The following is a 15,305-nucleotide window of genomic DNA, read 5'->3' as shown; positions in this document are numbered from 1 at the left end:
CTAGTGTTTCTAGTATAAACTTATAGATTCTCTTTGTAATTTACCAAGAATGTAATGAATAGAAATGCTTACTATTTGGTATTAGTTTTGTATTATCTCTCATTTTATAGATCAGAATGATATGTTACAATATTTTTGACATCAATACAATTTATTAGTACTAGGTTCACTCAAAATGTTCCAACTTAGATGCTACTGCTGATACATAAAGCTACTACGAAGACTGACTGACCATTATTTTTCAGTCACTCATCACTTTGCAGCATTGGACATCTGGGAGGAGTATCAGCTAAACCAAATTGACCGGCACTGAAGCCAAACCCAATTGAGCGGCACAAGATCGGCACAGAGTGTTGGCACAAGATCGGCATAGAGTTGGTACAAAACTAAGCTTTAAAATCAGCACATATCATTGTACAATAATGACTAACATTGAGATGAATGGATTGTTTGCTTTGTACATGCTGCAATGTTGAGAATAGGGAAGGTGCATTAAGTTTGCTGTTAAATGCATATGTTTAGAGAGAGTTGTGATATCTACTCACTCGTATCTAGATCAAGCTTGAAGTAGTTGTAATGAAATGAAAGAGAGCTTACAAGGCAAAAAATTAGCTATGCTTCATGGAAAGAAAGAAGTCGAAGTGCAACTCAGCTGTGATACAATAAATTGATCTGGTTGAACTTCTAGCAGCGGTAGTTTTATAAAAGGATAGTTAAATTATGTATGCCTTTTCTCTTAAGCATTAGGTGAATGAAAGATCTTTACTACTCTAGTTGGTGGTAGGGAAGTGGTTTGAAGATGCAAAGATTGACTGCTGATTTAAGACATTGACTTGATCGAGCAAACCCTAAGGAAAAAACTTTAGATCTTGTGACTTGGTTAGAATCTTTTTGTAAATTTCTTGTAAATTTGAAAATCATAGGAAAGAACAAGGTTATTTTGGAAATAAGAAAAGATTGACAATTTATATAATTCGATATTATATCATATTTGACTAAAATAAGAATTATATTCATCATGATTTGACAATTGTTTGGTCAAAGTATTTGATGGACATGGATGGAATAAATTAAGAGTTGAAGAATGGAAAATAAGCTAAGAAGTCAGCAGCATTTTCTATTAATTTTAAGCATGCCAAACAAGAAATTAATGTGGGAGGATAACAATGACTGATTTAGGTACTTCTGTCTCAAGATTCATGCATACATTTATCAAGCAACTAATTTGTATTAAAAAATACATGGGTAGATAATTTGGTGTGTTATTGAAGATTTAATGTATCTTCGGTATATGTTGCAAGGATTTCTAAATTTGAACTACTTAGTAACACATCTTAAGTTGTTGATTATGTAGATTTTAATTATTTTAGAATGTTTTGAAGTGTATAGATGCCTAGTTACAGACTTGCAGTTCTGTTTGTGGGTTACTAATTCAAGGTCATCACGAACTGTAACTTTTATTCTGACTAGTAGTAGAATCCACTAAATTTCAGAATTGTGTAAAGACTAGAAGCAGATGATCCAAGGAATTAGATTTGAAATTTGTGTCCCCAAACATTGGGTTACTAATTCAAGTTCCTCGTGGACTCTAATTTTTATTCTGGTTTGTAGTGTGAAGGAATCCAATAAATTTTTATCAAAAAATAACATAATGCAGCAATATTTGCACAATCATTTGGCACAGAAAGACTGATGATGTGAATTGCAGTTCTCTGAATCAAATGCCTTCCTCATCAGGTTGTCATTTAAGTCTGTTAATATATTCACTGTGAAGAAGGGGGGCGGGGGGATTTGGGTAAGCTTGGAAAGGAGGAGATATAAAACAAAGAAGGGAAAGAATTGCATGAAATGCCTTCCACCAATTTACTAGCCGTCATTGAAGATAATTTGATATCTTAATGGAATTGTAAGGCCTATATTTATTAATCTGCTTGCTTAATGAAGTGAACGAATTTTTGCTGTCAGCTTAGTAGGTTGCCAGGGGAATCACACATTTAAATACAGCAATAGTTTAATATATATATTTGAAAGATTATCTTGCTTTGTTTCAATTATATATGTTAACGCATTTATGAATTTAAAGTATAAACATTGTCAAGATAATATCTAGATGACAAAACTTGTGAAGTCGCTTGTGATAATTTGAAACTTGATAAAGTTTCTTTAGCGCACAAGTTAATTTGAGTCTCAAATTAAGCTTATAAGTCTCTAGCGAAAATTTATTTTGATTCTCAATTTAGCCATGTCTTTGATTAATGTCATTGAACTATACTTATGTGGGAATGATGGCAAAGATGGAGATGCTAGATGAAGAAAGTAGGAGAAGAACAAGTTGAGAGAAAAAAAGGAGTCGTCGTCTTGGGAAAAAAGAAGGTGAGGGCAGATTTTTTAAATTACTTATCTTCGATAGACATGCATAAATAAGGATTGAACAACTATTCTAGAATAAAATCCTGATGATTCTATCATTTTTCAAATATTAACATAACCTAGGATATCTTTTAGTTTTAGCCATGAACAGGACCTTTAGACACCAAATCTCTTTCTAAAAAATTGAACAAACTGAGAAAGTATAGATTTCTGCAAGCCACTTTCACTATCTATAAACTTTGTTATAACTTTTTTAATGTTTCAAATATATAATGCAGACAAGGTCCAACTCTGCTTATCTTGCTGAATGTTGCATCTAAAAAGCTGAATGTTACATCTAAAAATAGTCTGTCATGTTAAATCATATAGTAGCTGCCAAAAGGTAGATTAACTTTGTTTTGGCAGCCCAGTTCACCATTTAGTAAATGGTTTACTGCTTTGCAGTAAGGGAATAACGCAAGAAACTTTGAACGTATAATTGCAGCTAATGGACCATGTGATTACTAAGCTTGATGCTGCAATGAGAACAAATTGAATGTAAATACATTTTAAAAAGAGGAGGGGCAAATGTTTTCACAGTTGTAGTTCGGGCCAGAATGTGGAGACAAGTGCCTAGGTGGTGAGAGGGGACTGAATGGTGCCTAAAAGTAAGCTTAGGATCATAAAATGAGAATTATAGAAAACAATCCAATTGTTGAAACACTTTCTCATTTATTTGAGAATCAATTTTCATGTAATATGACAGTTTCTAGACAAATATACAACATTTGTTGATAGATCATATGGAAAAAGGAAAATATACTTCAATAGTTAGCAACCCTGTAAGATGATAAATAGTCAATATCAACTTATAAGCAAACAATTAACCAGGATCACTAAAATCTGCGACTAAGATAAGATGTAAGGGAGCCAATGAGAGGGTTATGCTCATCTTCTAACCCACTTCACCTAATATCTTGGTCTGCCCCAAAAGCCAAGAAAGAACTCGTGGGTGAACCCATGCCTTCGGAGGCCTTATAGATGCACACAAGAAGGCCAGGCTGCATCTAAGTGCTTCCGGGCTGCTGTTATTTAAGCTGGTCGACCAAGGGCTTGCCTTACCGAAGGTGGTGCTCGTGAAATTGTTGTTTGCCTTACCATTTATGTTGACATAGGTACCACAACCACATCCATGAAGCTTATACTAATGGTATGCCGTACTGGCCCAAACCGAACGGTACAGAGAATACCATACCGTATCGGTTTGGTACCGGTATCCGATACGAGTGGTATACTGAGTGTACCGACATTCGGTACGCCAAAAATATTCCATATCATACTATACTGACACTATGCTAATGTGGCACTAGTATAGAGTCCGGTACCGAGACCACAAATATTGCTTATACTCGACATGGCTTAATTGGTTGTACATATCTTGCATTGGAGGTGCTTGGTCTAGTTAAATATATCTAGTGAGTCATAATTGGATTATCTATTTGAGCAGTGTAAGCCTTAACATTCTGATTCAGTATCCAGCCAGCTCAGCTCTTTTTATCAGGATTTTGGCACAAATGAGTGCCACATTCCAACTAGAAACCTGACAATTGTCACATCACCAGGGAGTGCTGGCATAGAGATGCATAATAGTATTTGTGAACATCAAGAAGATCGTAACGTTAAGTCACTTTGTATTCTGTTGTAGCCTTGTATTTGTCTTTGTGCAGCATAGTAGGCTCTTCTATGGTACCTATCTGCCAAATGTTGAGCACCAAAAGAAAATTAGCAAAGATGCTTCAAACATGGGGTAAGGCTTGTCTATTTGTCCTTCTAAATTATCTCTATCTGCTTTTGTTGGTTTCTTCATCTTAGTATGATATGCTTTCCACTAACATAGATTGCAATGGCCATCTGTGGGTGTGTGGCATCCGTCGTCTTCTCTGCCTTCATTGTTTACGACCCCTATGATCAATACATTTGCGCTGCCATCTCCTTGTATCTTGATGCCATCAATCTCTTCATGTCTGACTTGCTCTGCTGCTGTTAAGTGATCAACCTAGCTACTGTTTTGGCCCAATATAAGCTTAAAAACAAACTTGACCCTGGAGTCATCTGGCTGGTATGCAACTTTAGACCCTGGCACTACTTTTCTGCTGATATACTGATTGCCCATCAGGGAGAAATCCTGATACTTGGATTGCTTCTCAGCTTTCGAAGTGCAAGTTGTTTCAGAGTGGGCTCTTGTGTGATCATTCTCTTCGTTTCGATGTGCCTGATTGCTGTTGAATTGGGAAAGCTATGGCTGATGTGTGGTAAAATAATTATATAGGATTTTGCAATCATAGCCTCTATCAGAGTTATGGTAAGCTCTCGTTGCTGTCCTCTTTCTACAGAATGGGTCCCTCATGTCATTGGATTTGTCAAGATGCCTACGTATCAAAGTGAAAAGCCTGTAAACTTAAGCTTTCTATATGTGCATGGATCAAGATATTTTCTTATTTATAACCAAACAAGATGCAAGGGGCACAAATATATATATATATATATATATATATATATATATATATATATATATATATATATATATATATATATATATATATATATATATATATATATATTTATAATCCAGGAAGGGCCCTTTTATTTGATAACCTTTCTTCCTTCTACCTTCTTTTCTATACAGGAGATTGTATTCAAATCACAGATTTCATTGCAAATGTCCTTGAGAAAGCCAGTGCCTTTCAGTTGCGGCAGTAATATCACTGCATGGAGATGGATGTTTTATGCTTGGATCATCTTCGCCATCCTTTCTTATGATCTCCTACTGTGTTTTTTGTTTTTCTTTAATCGGGTCGGCTTCTTCTGCCTGTTCCAGGAGGTAAATGAAAGCTAAAAATTATCAGATTGTCTTCATTACATCTCTGAAAGATCCATAATCTCAGAACAGTAGTTGCTTTATCTGCTATTGAGGGTGCCAACTGGTTCGGTAATGGTTCTGGATGTTGAGCACTGGTGAGTTGGCTTCAATCCGGCACTCACGTGGATTTGGATTGGTTTTATCCATCTTAGTTAATGAAAAATGTAGAAGGAAAATGTTCTAACCAATCTCCTTTTCGTTAACCATCTTTGAACAATTAGATTTGATAGTCACAAAAATAAGAAAAAAGAAAAAAGGAAAAAGATTCGATCTCTCTTGAACTGCTTCAAGTTCAGAGTCCTTCGAGTTGGTTGTTCTTCATGGTAAGCAGCACTAGGTTCCCAAGAATATTGGCACATATTGACCTCCCTGCTGTGTTGCTGCCTCTCCTGTTCGACGTTTGGCTGGCTGGGTTGCTCACCCTGTAAAACTGCATGCCTTGCACCATTTACAGGCTATCTGTGTATGTGCACAGGTGCATGCATGTAATAAGCAGTCTATTGCTGCTGTTGTTGCTGTTAATGCCAAAGCAAACAGGCATGGAGGTGCTCTTGGTTACAAGAGACAAAGTATGCTCTAGGAGTATGACTTCAAGAACGTTACCAATGCTCCAGTTGATGTGATTTCAGTGAGCGAGTCTAATCCAATGTTTTAGCCTGTTTTTATTAGATGGCTAAGGAAACGATCCATGCTTATGGATTCTTAATTTCCATCAATTTTTGCCGAGGATGATAGAAAAATGATTGTTTGACGGCAAAAGTTAACCAGAGGGGTGCATCAAATGCGAAACTTTCTGATTGTTTTGAATCATTAGCTCCTAGGCCTGGAAAGGCTTCTTCAGTCAGGTGGAGTAGATTTAGTCATCCTTAGTGAAAGTCTTCGGATCGAATGAAAGGCTCGAGTTAAACTACTAAATTTCATGCCTATCCCATTCGAACAACACGTTGAGTCTTTAGTCTAGGACCATGATAGATAGGAGGAGATCTTCTCTCTCCGATTCCAGTTTGATCGAAAGAAAGAAAGCCTAAAAACGAAAGTAGAGAGTTAAGAAAGGTTCTTCCAGACCCTCCGGACTCTTAGTTGCGACTGATTCAACGTCTCCGATCCAGCTGAGACTAGCAACATGTTGCTGTAGCGCACAATGTTGTTATATAAAAGGCGGAATTCTGCTTCCAATTTTATGCAACCGAGAAAAAGAAAGGGCATTTTTCCTTGAGATCCATGTACAAATCATTTGCAACATCTTTCAAAGTTATCAAAGAACTGGCCACCTGATCAATCCACCCTGCTGCCCATTAAGTCTCGCAAATATTTGTATGTCTAAAACTTTAGAAGTAGGAAATTAGTTGCAAACATACATATTGCGCCTCTATAGGTTAGGCTAACGTGTTCATATATAGGGAGGTTTGCTGATTGAACCAACATAGTCACAAAAATGTTGTCAAATCCTTGCCACAAGGTTGATTGTTCCTCAGAGGAGTTGTTAGTTAGGGATGAAACAACTAAAGATAGTGCCTCACAAGAGGAGTACCAAACATTTGAATTCTTCCAAGGGTGAAGGGTGAGAAGCTTAGCATCAGTATCGTTACACTTTTATTTTACATTGAAGAGGTGCTATGGTGGAGCAGAATGGTGTTAAAACAACTATAGAAAAGTAAGTGCAAGCTAGCTGACAAGCCTTGCTGATGGTAAGACCTATACATGAAATATAGAAGAATGGTAAGGAACAATGAACCAAGAATTGCTTAGAATAGAAGAGAGGGGCCATTTACAACCTTTGTTAGCTGCAAGGTTTAGGAAGACCCCTTCCCTTCTCGAAGCCATGGCGAAGCAAGTTTTGGGCTTGACAGCAACGCAAATTGCAAGCAAATAGGCTTTTAAATAGGCCTAAACCCATGGGAAACAGTTAGGTCTGAATTGGGTTCTTACAAAGAAAGACAGCTCATTTGAAAGAAAGAAAACATGGGCAAACTGAAGCTTAAACAAAAATGGACCATATCAATCTTGTTCTAAGCTCACTTCAGCTAAAGTATTTCAGATGCATAGGAGTTCTTTGTTTGGGCCAATTTCGTCCATGGTGAATTGGAAAGGCTCATCTATTACCTTTCATATATCTTTTTAAGGCAACTTTACAACAATGGAAGGATCAACTACTTGACGACTATCCAAGCAAAACTATCAAACAGAACTATCAACTTTGATAGAATTGGCGCCAGACTTTGTCCACTAAGGATGATACTACGAGTTCTCATTCTGAGTTTCCCGTGAAGCCATAATTAGAGATATGAAGCAATGAGAGAGTTGTTAGATGAAGATAATAGAATAACCATCTCCACAGTAGGGCTATGCTCATCGGAGCTATTAGTATTTCGAAATCTTCACTCAGCCCGATGATGTATTCCGAAGGCTGTCAAATGTACCATTCAAATGATTTGGAACAGCCAGATGAGTTTGATTAGACGACTTTAGTTTGCATCTTTCGGAGCAAGCACTAATTCCGTCCTTCCAACGTGACCACCGCCTTGTTGAAATTTTCTTCTGTGAAGGAGCAAAAGTTTCTTGCTTCCCTAGCAATCCAGTGTAAGTCCGACGAACTTATGATCGCATGCTTCTAATTAACAATGCTAAAGGGTTATAGGTAAGCCTAGATAATTTCATGGGAAAGTTAGAAGGGCCACTTCACCAACACCTTAATTAAGAGTTGTTAGATCGAACACATGAAATCTAACACACGAAATCTGACACCTTATTGAAGAATTTGGATTCAGAAAAGTTCAACAAGTACAGGGCACTTTAAATATTGTTCACATGAATTTAAACAAACACAGAGAGGGAGGGATTAACAATGAGATGATGTAAATATCTTCACACACATGAAATCTGACACCTTAGTGAAGAATTTAGATTCAGAAGTCCAAGTTCAACAAGTACAGGGTACTTTAAGTATTGTTCCCATGAATTCCAACACACACACACAGAGGGGCTAACAATTAGTGAGATGATGTAAATATCTTTTGTAGATAAAAACTGCATGTTTATATGCCGAAAGCCAGGCGAAGAATCTCATCTAACAGTCTGAGTTCCACCTTTGCTCAAAGCATTAAGAGACAAAACATTGATGCGAAGAACCATATTAAGCTGCTTGGAACAAAGGAATCTGTTGCATGAATACAACAAAATGCTCAATTGTTAGGTGTCACTTGAAATGAAACAGTAGATGCGGCCTACTACTAAATAAGAATATCGGAATCATATCAGCTTAGACAGCTGCGAACTATCCTTTCCATCACCTGATGAACTGCCAGTGGGAAATTGAGATAGAGATGGAAATGAAGCATTTGTCAAGATCCCTTTCTCTGCACAGTCTATACCAAGAGAACCTGCAACATCCTAACATTGTTTAGGAATATCTGCTTCGAAAGTTAATGCTGAATTCTTCCTAAATTTCTTCATTCAATCCCTTGTTCACTTGGTAAAGATTATAATGACGATAACGACGATGGTCTTGAAGTTATCCTTACAATTTTTGATGCATGGGAGGCTACTGACGTTGAGAAGGTTGAAGTAACCGTCATTGCACTCGCAACGGTGATGGAAAGTTGATGTCTTTACGCACGTACCGCCTCCACAGTAGGACCAGTGGCATGCTATTGGAAATAGAGAGAACAAAAAGGAAGATCAAGAAATCACAACAATGGCCTACTTGTCTTAATGAAGATTCTGCAAAAACAAATAAATAAGTAAATAATGATGCTTATGCATACGATCAAAGATGGGGAAATTAGGTGGTGGTGAGGGTGCAGGAGCTGAGGACTCATTGCTGCAAGAGTAATTGATGGAACCTGGAAACAACAAAAACTCTGAATTAACTAAGAAGAAAAAGAACAGATATGTTTGTAAATGGATTAGACTAATCAAATTATTTCACATGCACAAACGCATTCTAGTAAAGTAAATAACTTGTTCTTAAGGGAGATTGTCAGCCTATTGTAGTCGGGCAGCAGCGAATGAGCCAAAGCTGAGATGAGCTTCAAGTGCTCAGGCTTCATATAGCAGTTGAATTCTTTTGTCAATCTTTCCTAGATAAACCAACTGGGAGGTTCAAGAAGTGTTATTTCACTGGGGTTATTCCTATTTGCTGGTTTATTAGGTTTAGGTTCAGTTTTTGTCTTCTATTTTTTAGGTTTAGCATGTTTGTTTAAGCATCTGATTTCAATTCTGGAGCCTTAGATGAGTTGAAATGACTTGTCAAATGAAAGAGTATTCAAGATGAGCTGAGCTTAATGACAATATGTAGGCTTGTTTCTTTTTCTGAAAAACAAGCTTGAATGAGCATTTGCTTCTGCTTGCTTTTACAAACCTAGTGTTTTGGAGCTTATAGAATGAGATCTTAGAATAAGGATTGAGCTTGGTTTTGTTTCCTAGTTAGACAAGCTTAGATGAGCCTGCTATCGGTCATGCCTGAGCTCTTCATCAAAAGTATGGTTCATTTACAGCTCATCTGTAAAGTTAATAGGCTATTGGATGATGTTCGGCCTTCTATTAGGCTTGAATGCACCTTGTATTATTAGTCTTCTATCTTCTAATAGCTTCAATTCAGATAAAATTTGGCCTATTAGACTTGAAACTGGTTTGATTCCAACATAATTAAAATGAACCTAAATTAATCCATATCAAGAGTCATTTTTTAAGTGGGTTGAAGCTGGAGCCTCCTAATTTGCTTCCTCTGTACCAGCACTAGTATGAATTTACCTCAACTAGTTAAGCCTTTTTTCCACAGGTTTTATACTTAAGCTAATGATGAATGATCCCCCATTCACTTTTTATTTAGTCTTAATTAATTTATTTTACTGCAAAAAAAAAAAAAAAGCTTTTACCTTTCAGACCAACATATTGACTTGCTTCGATAATAGATTGCATTCATATTATATGTATCATGCATTCTTTACTCAGTAAATATAAGCTAATATATTCTAACATAACTATGGAATATATTGATTTCAAACTATTTTTAATTTTTATTGCTGTTTTTAAAAAACTTTCTAATCTCTAAATATAAAAATAATCTAAATATTAAAAAAAATTGCTTCACAATATGTTGTGATCATAGTACAAGAAAATCAGTGGATGCGAAAATATGGATCAGATATCATACCCTCCTTGTATTGCACCATTTTAAGGATCACATATGCCAAACTGTGAGAAACATGGGGCTCCATTTCCAATCTAGCATCATTTCTGATCTAGCACCTCTTCTTTAACCATTCCCCTCATGTACTAGGGTTGCGGTTGCAACCGATTACAATTTGAACTTGTTCTAATGCAAAATTCAGATTTATTATTGATCTTTTTCCTTATCATACCAGATAAAATTTTAGTCTCCAAATACCTTGTTCTTTTTTCTGTTCTATTTTTACCTAAACTGATGTTTCTGGTTTTTGTAATGCTCCAGCCTAATGTAGGTACCTAGCCTTTCAAAACTTCTTTTTGAAATTGTTGATATGCATCCTCTGAAAACTAAAAAGAGAGAAAGGAATAAAGAAAGCAAGAAATTGTTGTCATCTGCTCTCAAATTCAAGCTAAACTGATAGTAAGTAGTTATGGTATTTTTCAAAGAAATAACTCTTGGTGAGATAGAGAACCTACACTCGGGAATTATGCAAGGGAGGAAGCGCAAATGGTTTCCAATGTGGAAATGGGACCAGTTGGGTTTGCACTCACACACATACCCAAACATACTGTCTGATGGCTTGCAGGTTCCCTGCCCACAGTCCTTGCCGTTGCAAACATCATCTGACCAACAAAAACCAGAACATAAGTAACTCATGTCAGCAACAAGAAAAGATAAATGGAATTGAACCTCGAGAGAGAACTAGTTGTTTGAATCCTATTTTTAGTCTCTAACATGTCATCTAGCCAGCCATTAGTGTTGTGTATATATATATATATAGTTTGAAAGGAACTAAAAGATTGGAGAAGGGAGGATCATGAAGGAGTTTTTGGTTGGTAAATTTTGTAGGTACCATATAAATCCATTGAGTGAAAAATCACAGAAGTAACTCATGTGGAACCACGAAAAAATATGTGCTATTTAGGATGGAATATGCACAAAGAAATCAGTTTGAAGAAAACATAGGCTAGAATGAACAAGAACAAAACAAAACAATAGGTTAGAGCCTATTTGGCTTTGTTGCTCTTTTGTGTTCTTGTTTCTCTACAAATTAGTGATATACCATATGGAGATAGATGCTATTGAAGATAGCATTTAAGCAAAACCTTTTCTATCCTTGCTTTTATTTTCATTTTAAAAGCAAAAAAAAAAAATTTGCTTCCAAAAGCTCTAAAGATTTTACAAACCATTTCAGAAAAATAAAGAAAAAAAATGTTTCATCATACATGCTGCTAAGTCTAATTCATTTTTTCTTCTCGAGTTTTTCGAAAACAACAGTAGAAAACGAAAGTAATTCTAAATGGTGGTCCGAATCACATATTTAACAACATTATTCTCTTCTTCACTCAAAGAAGGAAAAGTTTTTTAAAAAAATATTAGCAACTAGAATTACAACAATGAAAATACTTCAGTGATCAGAGCAGTAATTATCAAGGAGAGAAGAGAGAGGAGAGCAAATCACCTGCAGTAGCTCTCTTTGGCAATGAAAGGGTGATGGCTTGGAGGGCCACTAAGAGTAGTAGTATGCTAGCCCAACCCATTTCCTACGTCCTTGTCTTTCTTTGTATTTGCTCGGATCAATCAAAGGTGTTCAGGGAGGCGGAAGACAAAATAGAGGCGGTGGGTTGCGACGTTTAGAAGGATTTAATGGGGTTCGGGGGTTTTGCACGCAAACTGCGAATATTGGGTAAAAAACGAGGGGGAGAAGATGATACGACCATTCAGGTTCCAAGAGATAATAATCATCATTTGATAATATCAACGTTCATTTAAACAAATCAAAACTTTTATTACTATTCTTCTTCCATAATAAGTAATAAACACCAGTTTATTATCAAAATAAATTCGTTGCAACTATGAATTGGAAAAAGAATGGTAACTATTTTCATTATAAAAAAGAATTTACTTTTATATGGTGTTCTTTTATTGGATAATCTCTAAGGAAGCCTTGGACTCCATTCATAGTAAAGATGGCAATTTGACATAAATGAATTTGGGTCGTAAAGAAGTCAATTCATCTTATTAAATGGTTGGGTCGTAAAGAAGTCAAATCGTTTAAATTTGGTAACATTGTTTGAAACGTACTTAATCTCTTTCTAATCTGTTTAACCCGATCCACTTAATCTGTTTAACCTATTTAAATCCATTTAACTCGTTAAAAATCTATTTAACCTGGCTTAATCTATTTAAGAAATGGGTTATGTGGATTGGATCGGATTATCTGTTTAATAAAATGATCAGATTCAGATTTAAAATTTTATATTTGGGTTGACAAATTTTTAACCCAACTTGCATCTAATCCGACCTGTGTCTGATCCGTCTCGATTTGATAGCCAACTCAAATATTTACTGAGGCAATCACTTACTAGATTTTCTTGTTTTTTTCGAAAAATTACATATACCTTGATGGCCATCATTTGCCATCACAACAAACAAAAACACATTACAATTGCTATAAACAAAATATAATTTTTTTGAATATAGGTCCAAATGTATGATGACGTGAGTGAATAGAGAAGCGTGTTCGCTGATATGCCAATAAGCAGCAAGCATTTAATGCGTGTATCAAGCGCGAAATTAGCTAGCAAATATGGTGTGAAACCGTGTGGTAATCAAGTGCCGTGGAAGGGAATATATCAATGAGGGCACCAAATGCGTATAAAGTGTGCATGGCATATATATCAAAGAGTATATCAAGTATTACATAAATAAGAGGAAGAAAGCTTACCCAAAAAAGAAAGCAATCAAAGAGAAGTAGGAAAGGAAGGGAAAGGAAGAAGGAAAAGATAGGAAAAAAAGAAAAGAAAGGAAAGAAAGAAAAAAAAGAAAGAAGAAGGAAAAAAAATGAAGAAAGAAAAAAAAGATAAAAAAGAAACAAATGAAAAAGAGAAATATATAAATCAAAGAAAGCAGAAAGAGATGGCGGGTACATAGTAAGATGCTTAAGCTGAAGAGATGAGGCACATGGGATGTCCCATTCTATGGAGAAATCAGGATGCCCTTTTTCTATGAAATTTAACAACTTGATTGTATTATCATTTAGCATATCATTGACTAGTGGATGTCAAAGTATTTTTACCTATGACCATGTCAAGCATATCAAGGTTGACCAAAAAAAAGTATGAATGAACATGTGGAGAAGCATAGTGAAACCTGTTTTGTATCATTTTTCTTTCTCATTTCTATTTTTAAAAGCAAAATCTCATAAACCAAAGCAAAAACAAGTATGCTATTATTACTTTTAGTTTCTATTTTTTTTTAAAAATATTTTTATTATTGCTATAATAATTGAAAGTAATAAATGCTTAGTTTTACTATATTTAAAAAAGAAAACAAATGTCTTTTACTACTGGTGTCATCAACACCACCTCCATTGCCGCTACCATTACTATTGCTATTATCGTCATCGTCTTCATTGCCGCTGCTGTTGCTACCACTACGGTCGCTATTGTTTTCATCACCATCATTACTTCCACTACAGTTGTTGTTATCTCTACCACCATCGCCGCTGTTGCTGCCAACATCCGGCCCAACCACTGGGCACTGAGCTGATGAGGTCGACAAATACTAGTGAAGTTAGTGAAGATCCTAGTCAAACGAGGTCGGTCAGATCTGCGGGGTCAGTTCAAGCTAAAGAAAGTGAGCTGGTTGGTGGTGGTTGTCCTTGGCAAAGGATGCCAATGCTAGTTGTCGACTTGAAATAGAAAAAGAAAGTTCACTTGATGGAGTTTGTCTAGTAAGGGACCCTCTGATGCCTAAACTAGACAAAGACCTTAGGAAAATAGTAGAGACTCGAAAGATAGAGATAAAGATAGAGATAGAGATAGAGAGTGGTAGTGAGTGTGGAGAACATATAAAAAACATACCTGGAGGTCCTCCGAGCGCAACCTATGTAGGTTAGGGTAAGAGTCCATTATCGAGTAAAGCAGTCACACGCCTTAACTACTTAGTAACTGCCTATAAATTACGCCCGCCTGTTACACCCTCACGTTGCACACGTGGTGCTTAAACACACGCGATCGTGGGACGAGCTGTAATGGCCAGCCGTTGGAGAAGATTTTAGTATCTTTATGGCATCTATAATGAAGGCCACATGGTGAACTCCCATTAATCGACACATTTAGATCAGTTGAGGTTGGTTCCATGGTATATCAGTTGCCCCCCACTTCCAAAGCCAAGCTGACTTCCTCAACCCAGGAGAAGGAAGTAGATGTCATAATCCAAGGCTGAGCCGATGTATTGTAGTGAGCTATTGAACCAACCAGGCATGGTTATTCTGGTTGTTTCTGGAGCTTTCTGGAAGATTTTGGAGATAGCATTTATGGTGTCTGTTGATCTTCCCAAAACATCATCATTTGTGGTGAGATTTTCTAGTGCCAATTAGACTTATCAAGAAGATTTGAAATGGCAAGAGTCGCTCAGTCATTGGTGAAGAAAGCGATGGGCGGTCAAGTCGAAGGTCCAGAGTCAACTCACGTGGCAAGCTCCTTCCTAATAAGGTTACTACATCAGCACCAGCAGCTGACTGGCCTTTGCCTGACAGACAAGAGGAGATGCCGCTTCCTTTTTAGCCTATTAGGCTATTTATGAAAAGCTTGCTTGCTTGTCTTCCCACCTGTTGACTATATATTGCCTTCTGCCGATGGCAACTTCAGTAGATTGTTACACTCGTGCTTGGAAAAAGACCGAACATATAAAAAAAATTAATATAGAAATAGTATATATAAACAAATTCAAAACTGAAAAAAATTTAGTAGTCATATGGTCATCGCTCGAGGTCAAATGCTAGGGCGACAAGGGAAAAAAGACCAAGCTGAGCATTCGAATGGTTGGATTGATCCAAGCTATTTGAGACTATATGTAAGG

At 36.5% G+C, this 15,305-nt stretch overlaps 1 protein-coding gene across 1 annotated transcript; it reads right to left on the bottom strand.

The window, feature by feature from the left end:
- Positions 1–8,150: 8,150 nt before the first annotated feature.
- LOC120111776 (slit homolog 2 protein-like) lies at positions 8,151–12,151 on the bottom strand. Its single transcript, XM_039129675.1, has 6 exons — positions 11,902–12,151; positions 10,916–11,062; positions 9,034–9,111; positions 8,791–8,916; positions 8,560–8,649; positions 8,151–8,426 (listed from the first exon to the last, which is right to left on the bottom strand). The coding sequence occupies exons 1-6, from the start codon at positions 11,978–11,980 to the stop codon at positions 8,362–8,364; spliced, it is 585 nt and encodes a 194-aa protein (XP_038985603.1). The 5' UTR covers positions 11,981–12,151; the 3' UTR covers positions 8,151–8,361.
- Between the last annotated feature and the right edge of the window lie 3,154 nt (positions 12,152–15,305).

The sequence above is a fragment of the Phoenix dactylifera genome, chromosome 8 (genome assembly GCF_009389715.1).
Source record: "Phoenix dactylifera cultivar Barhee BC4 chromosome 8, palm_55x_up_171113_PBpolish2nd_filt_p, whole genome shotgun sequence".
Taxonomy (NCBI): Eukaryota; Viridiplantae; Streptophyta; class Magnoliopsida; order Arecales; family Arecaceae; genus Phoenix; species Phoenix dactylifera.
Note: the sequence above shows the minus strand (reverse complement) of the source record. Positions and strands in the feature narration are given on the sequence as shown.

Excerpts from the sequence above, each read along its gene's own strand:
- LOC120111776 (XM_039129675.1), bottom strand. The coding sequence starts at position 11,980 with ATGGGTTGGGCTAGCATACTACTACTCTTAGTGGCCCTCCAAGCCATC. Across the intron at positions 8,917-9,033 it reads TAATTTCCCCATCTTTGATC|CATGCCACTGGTCCTACTGT; the intron begins GTATGCATAAGC and ends TATTTCCAATAG. Across the intron at positions 8,427-8,559 it reads TCCCACTGGCAGTTCATCAG|ATTCCTTTGTTCCAAGCAGC; the intron begins GTGATGGAAAGG and ends TTCATGCAACAG.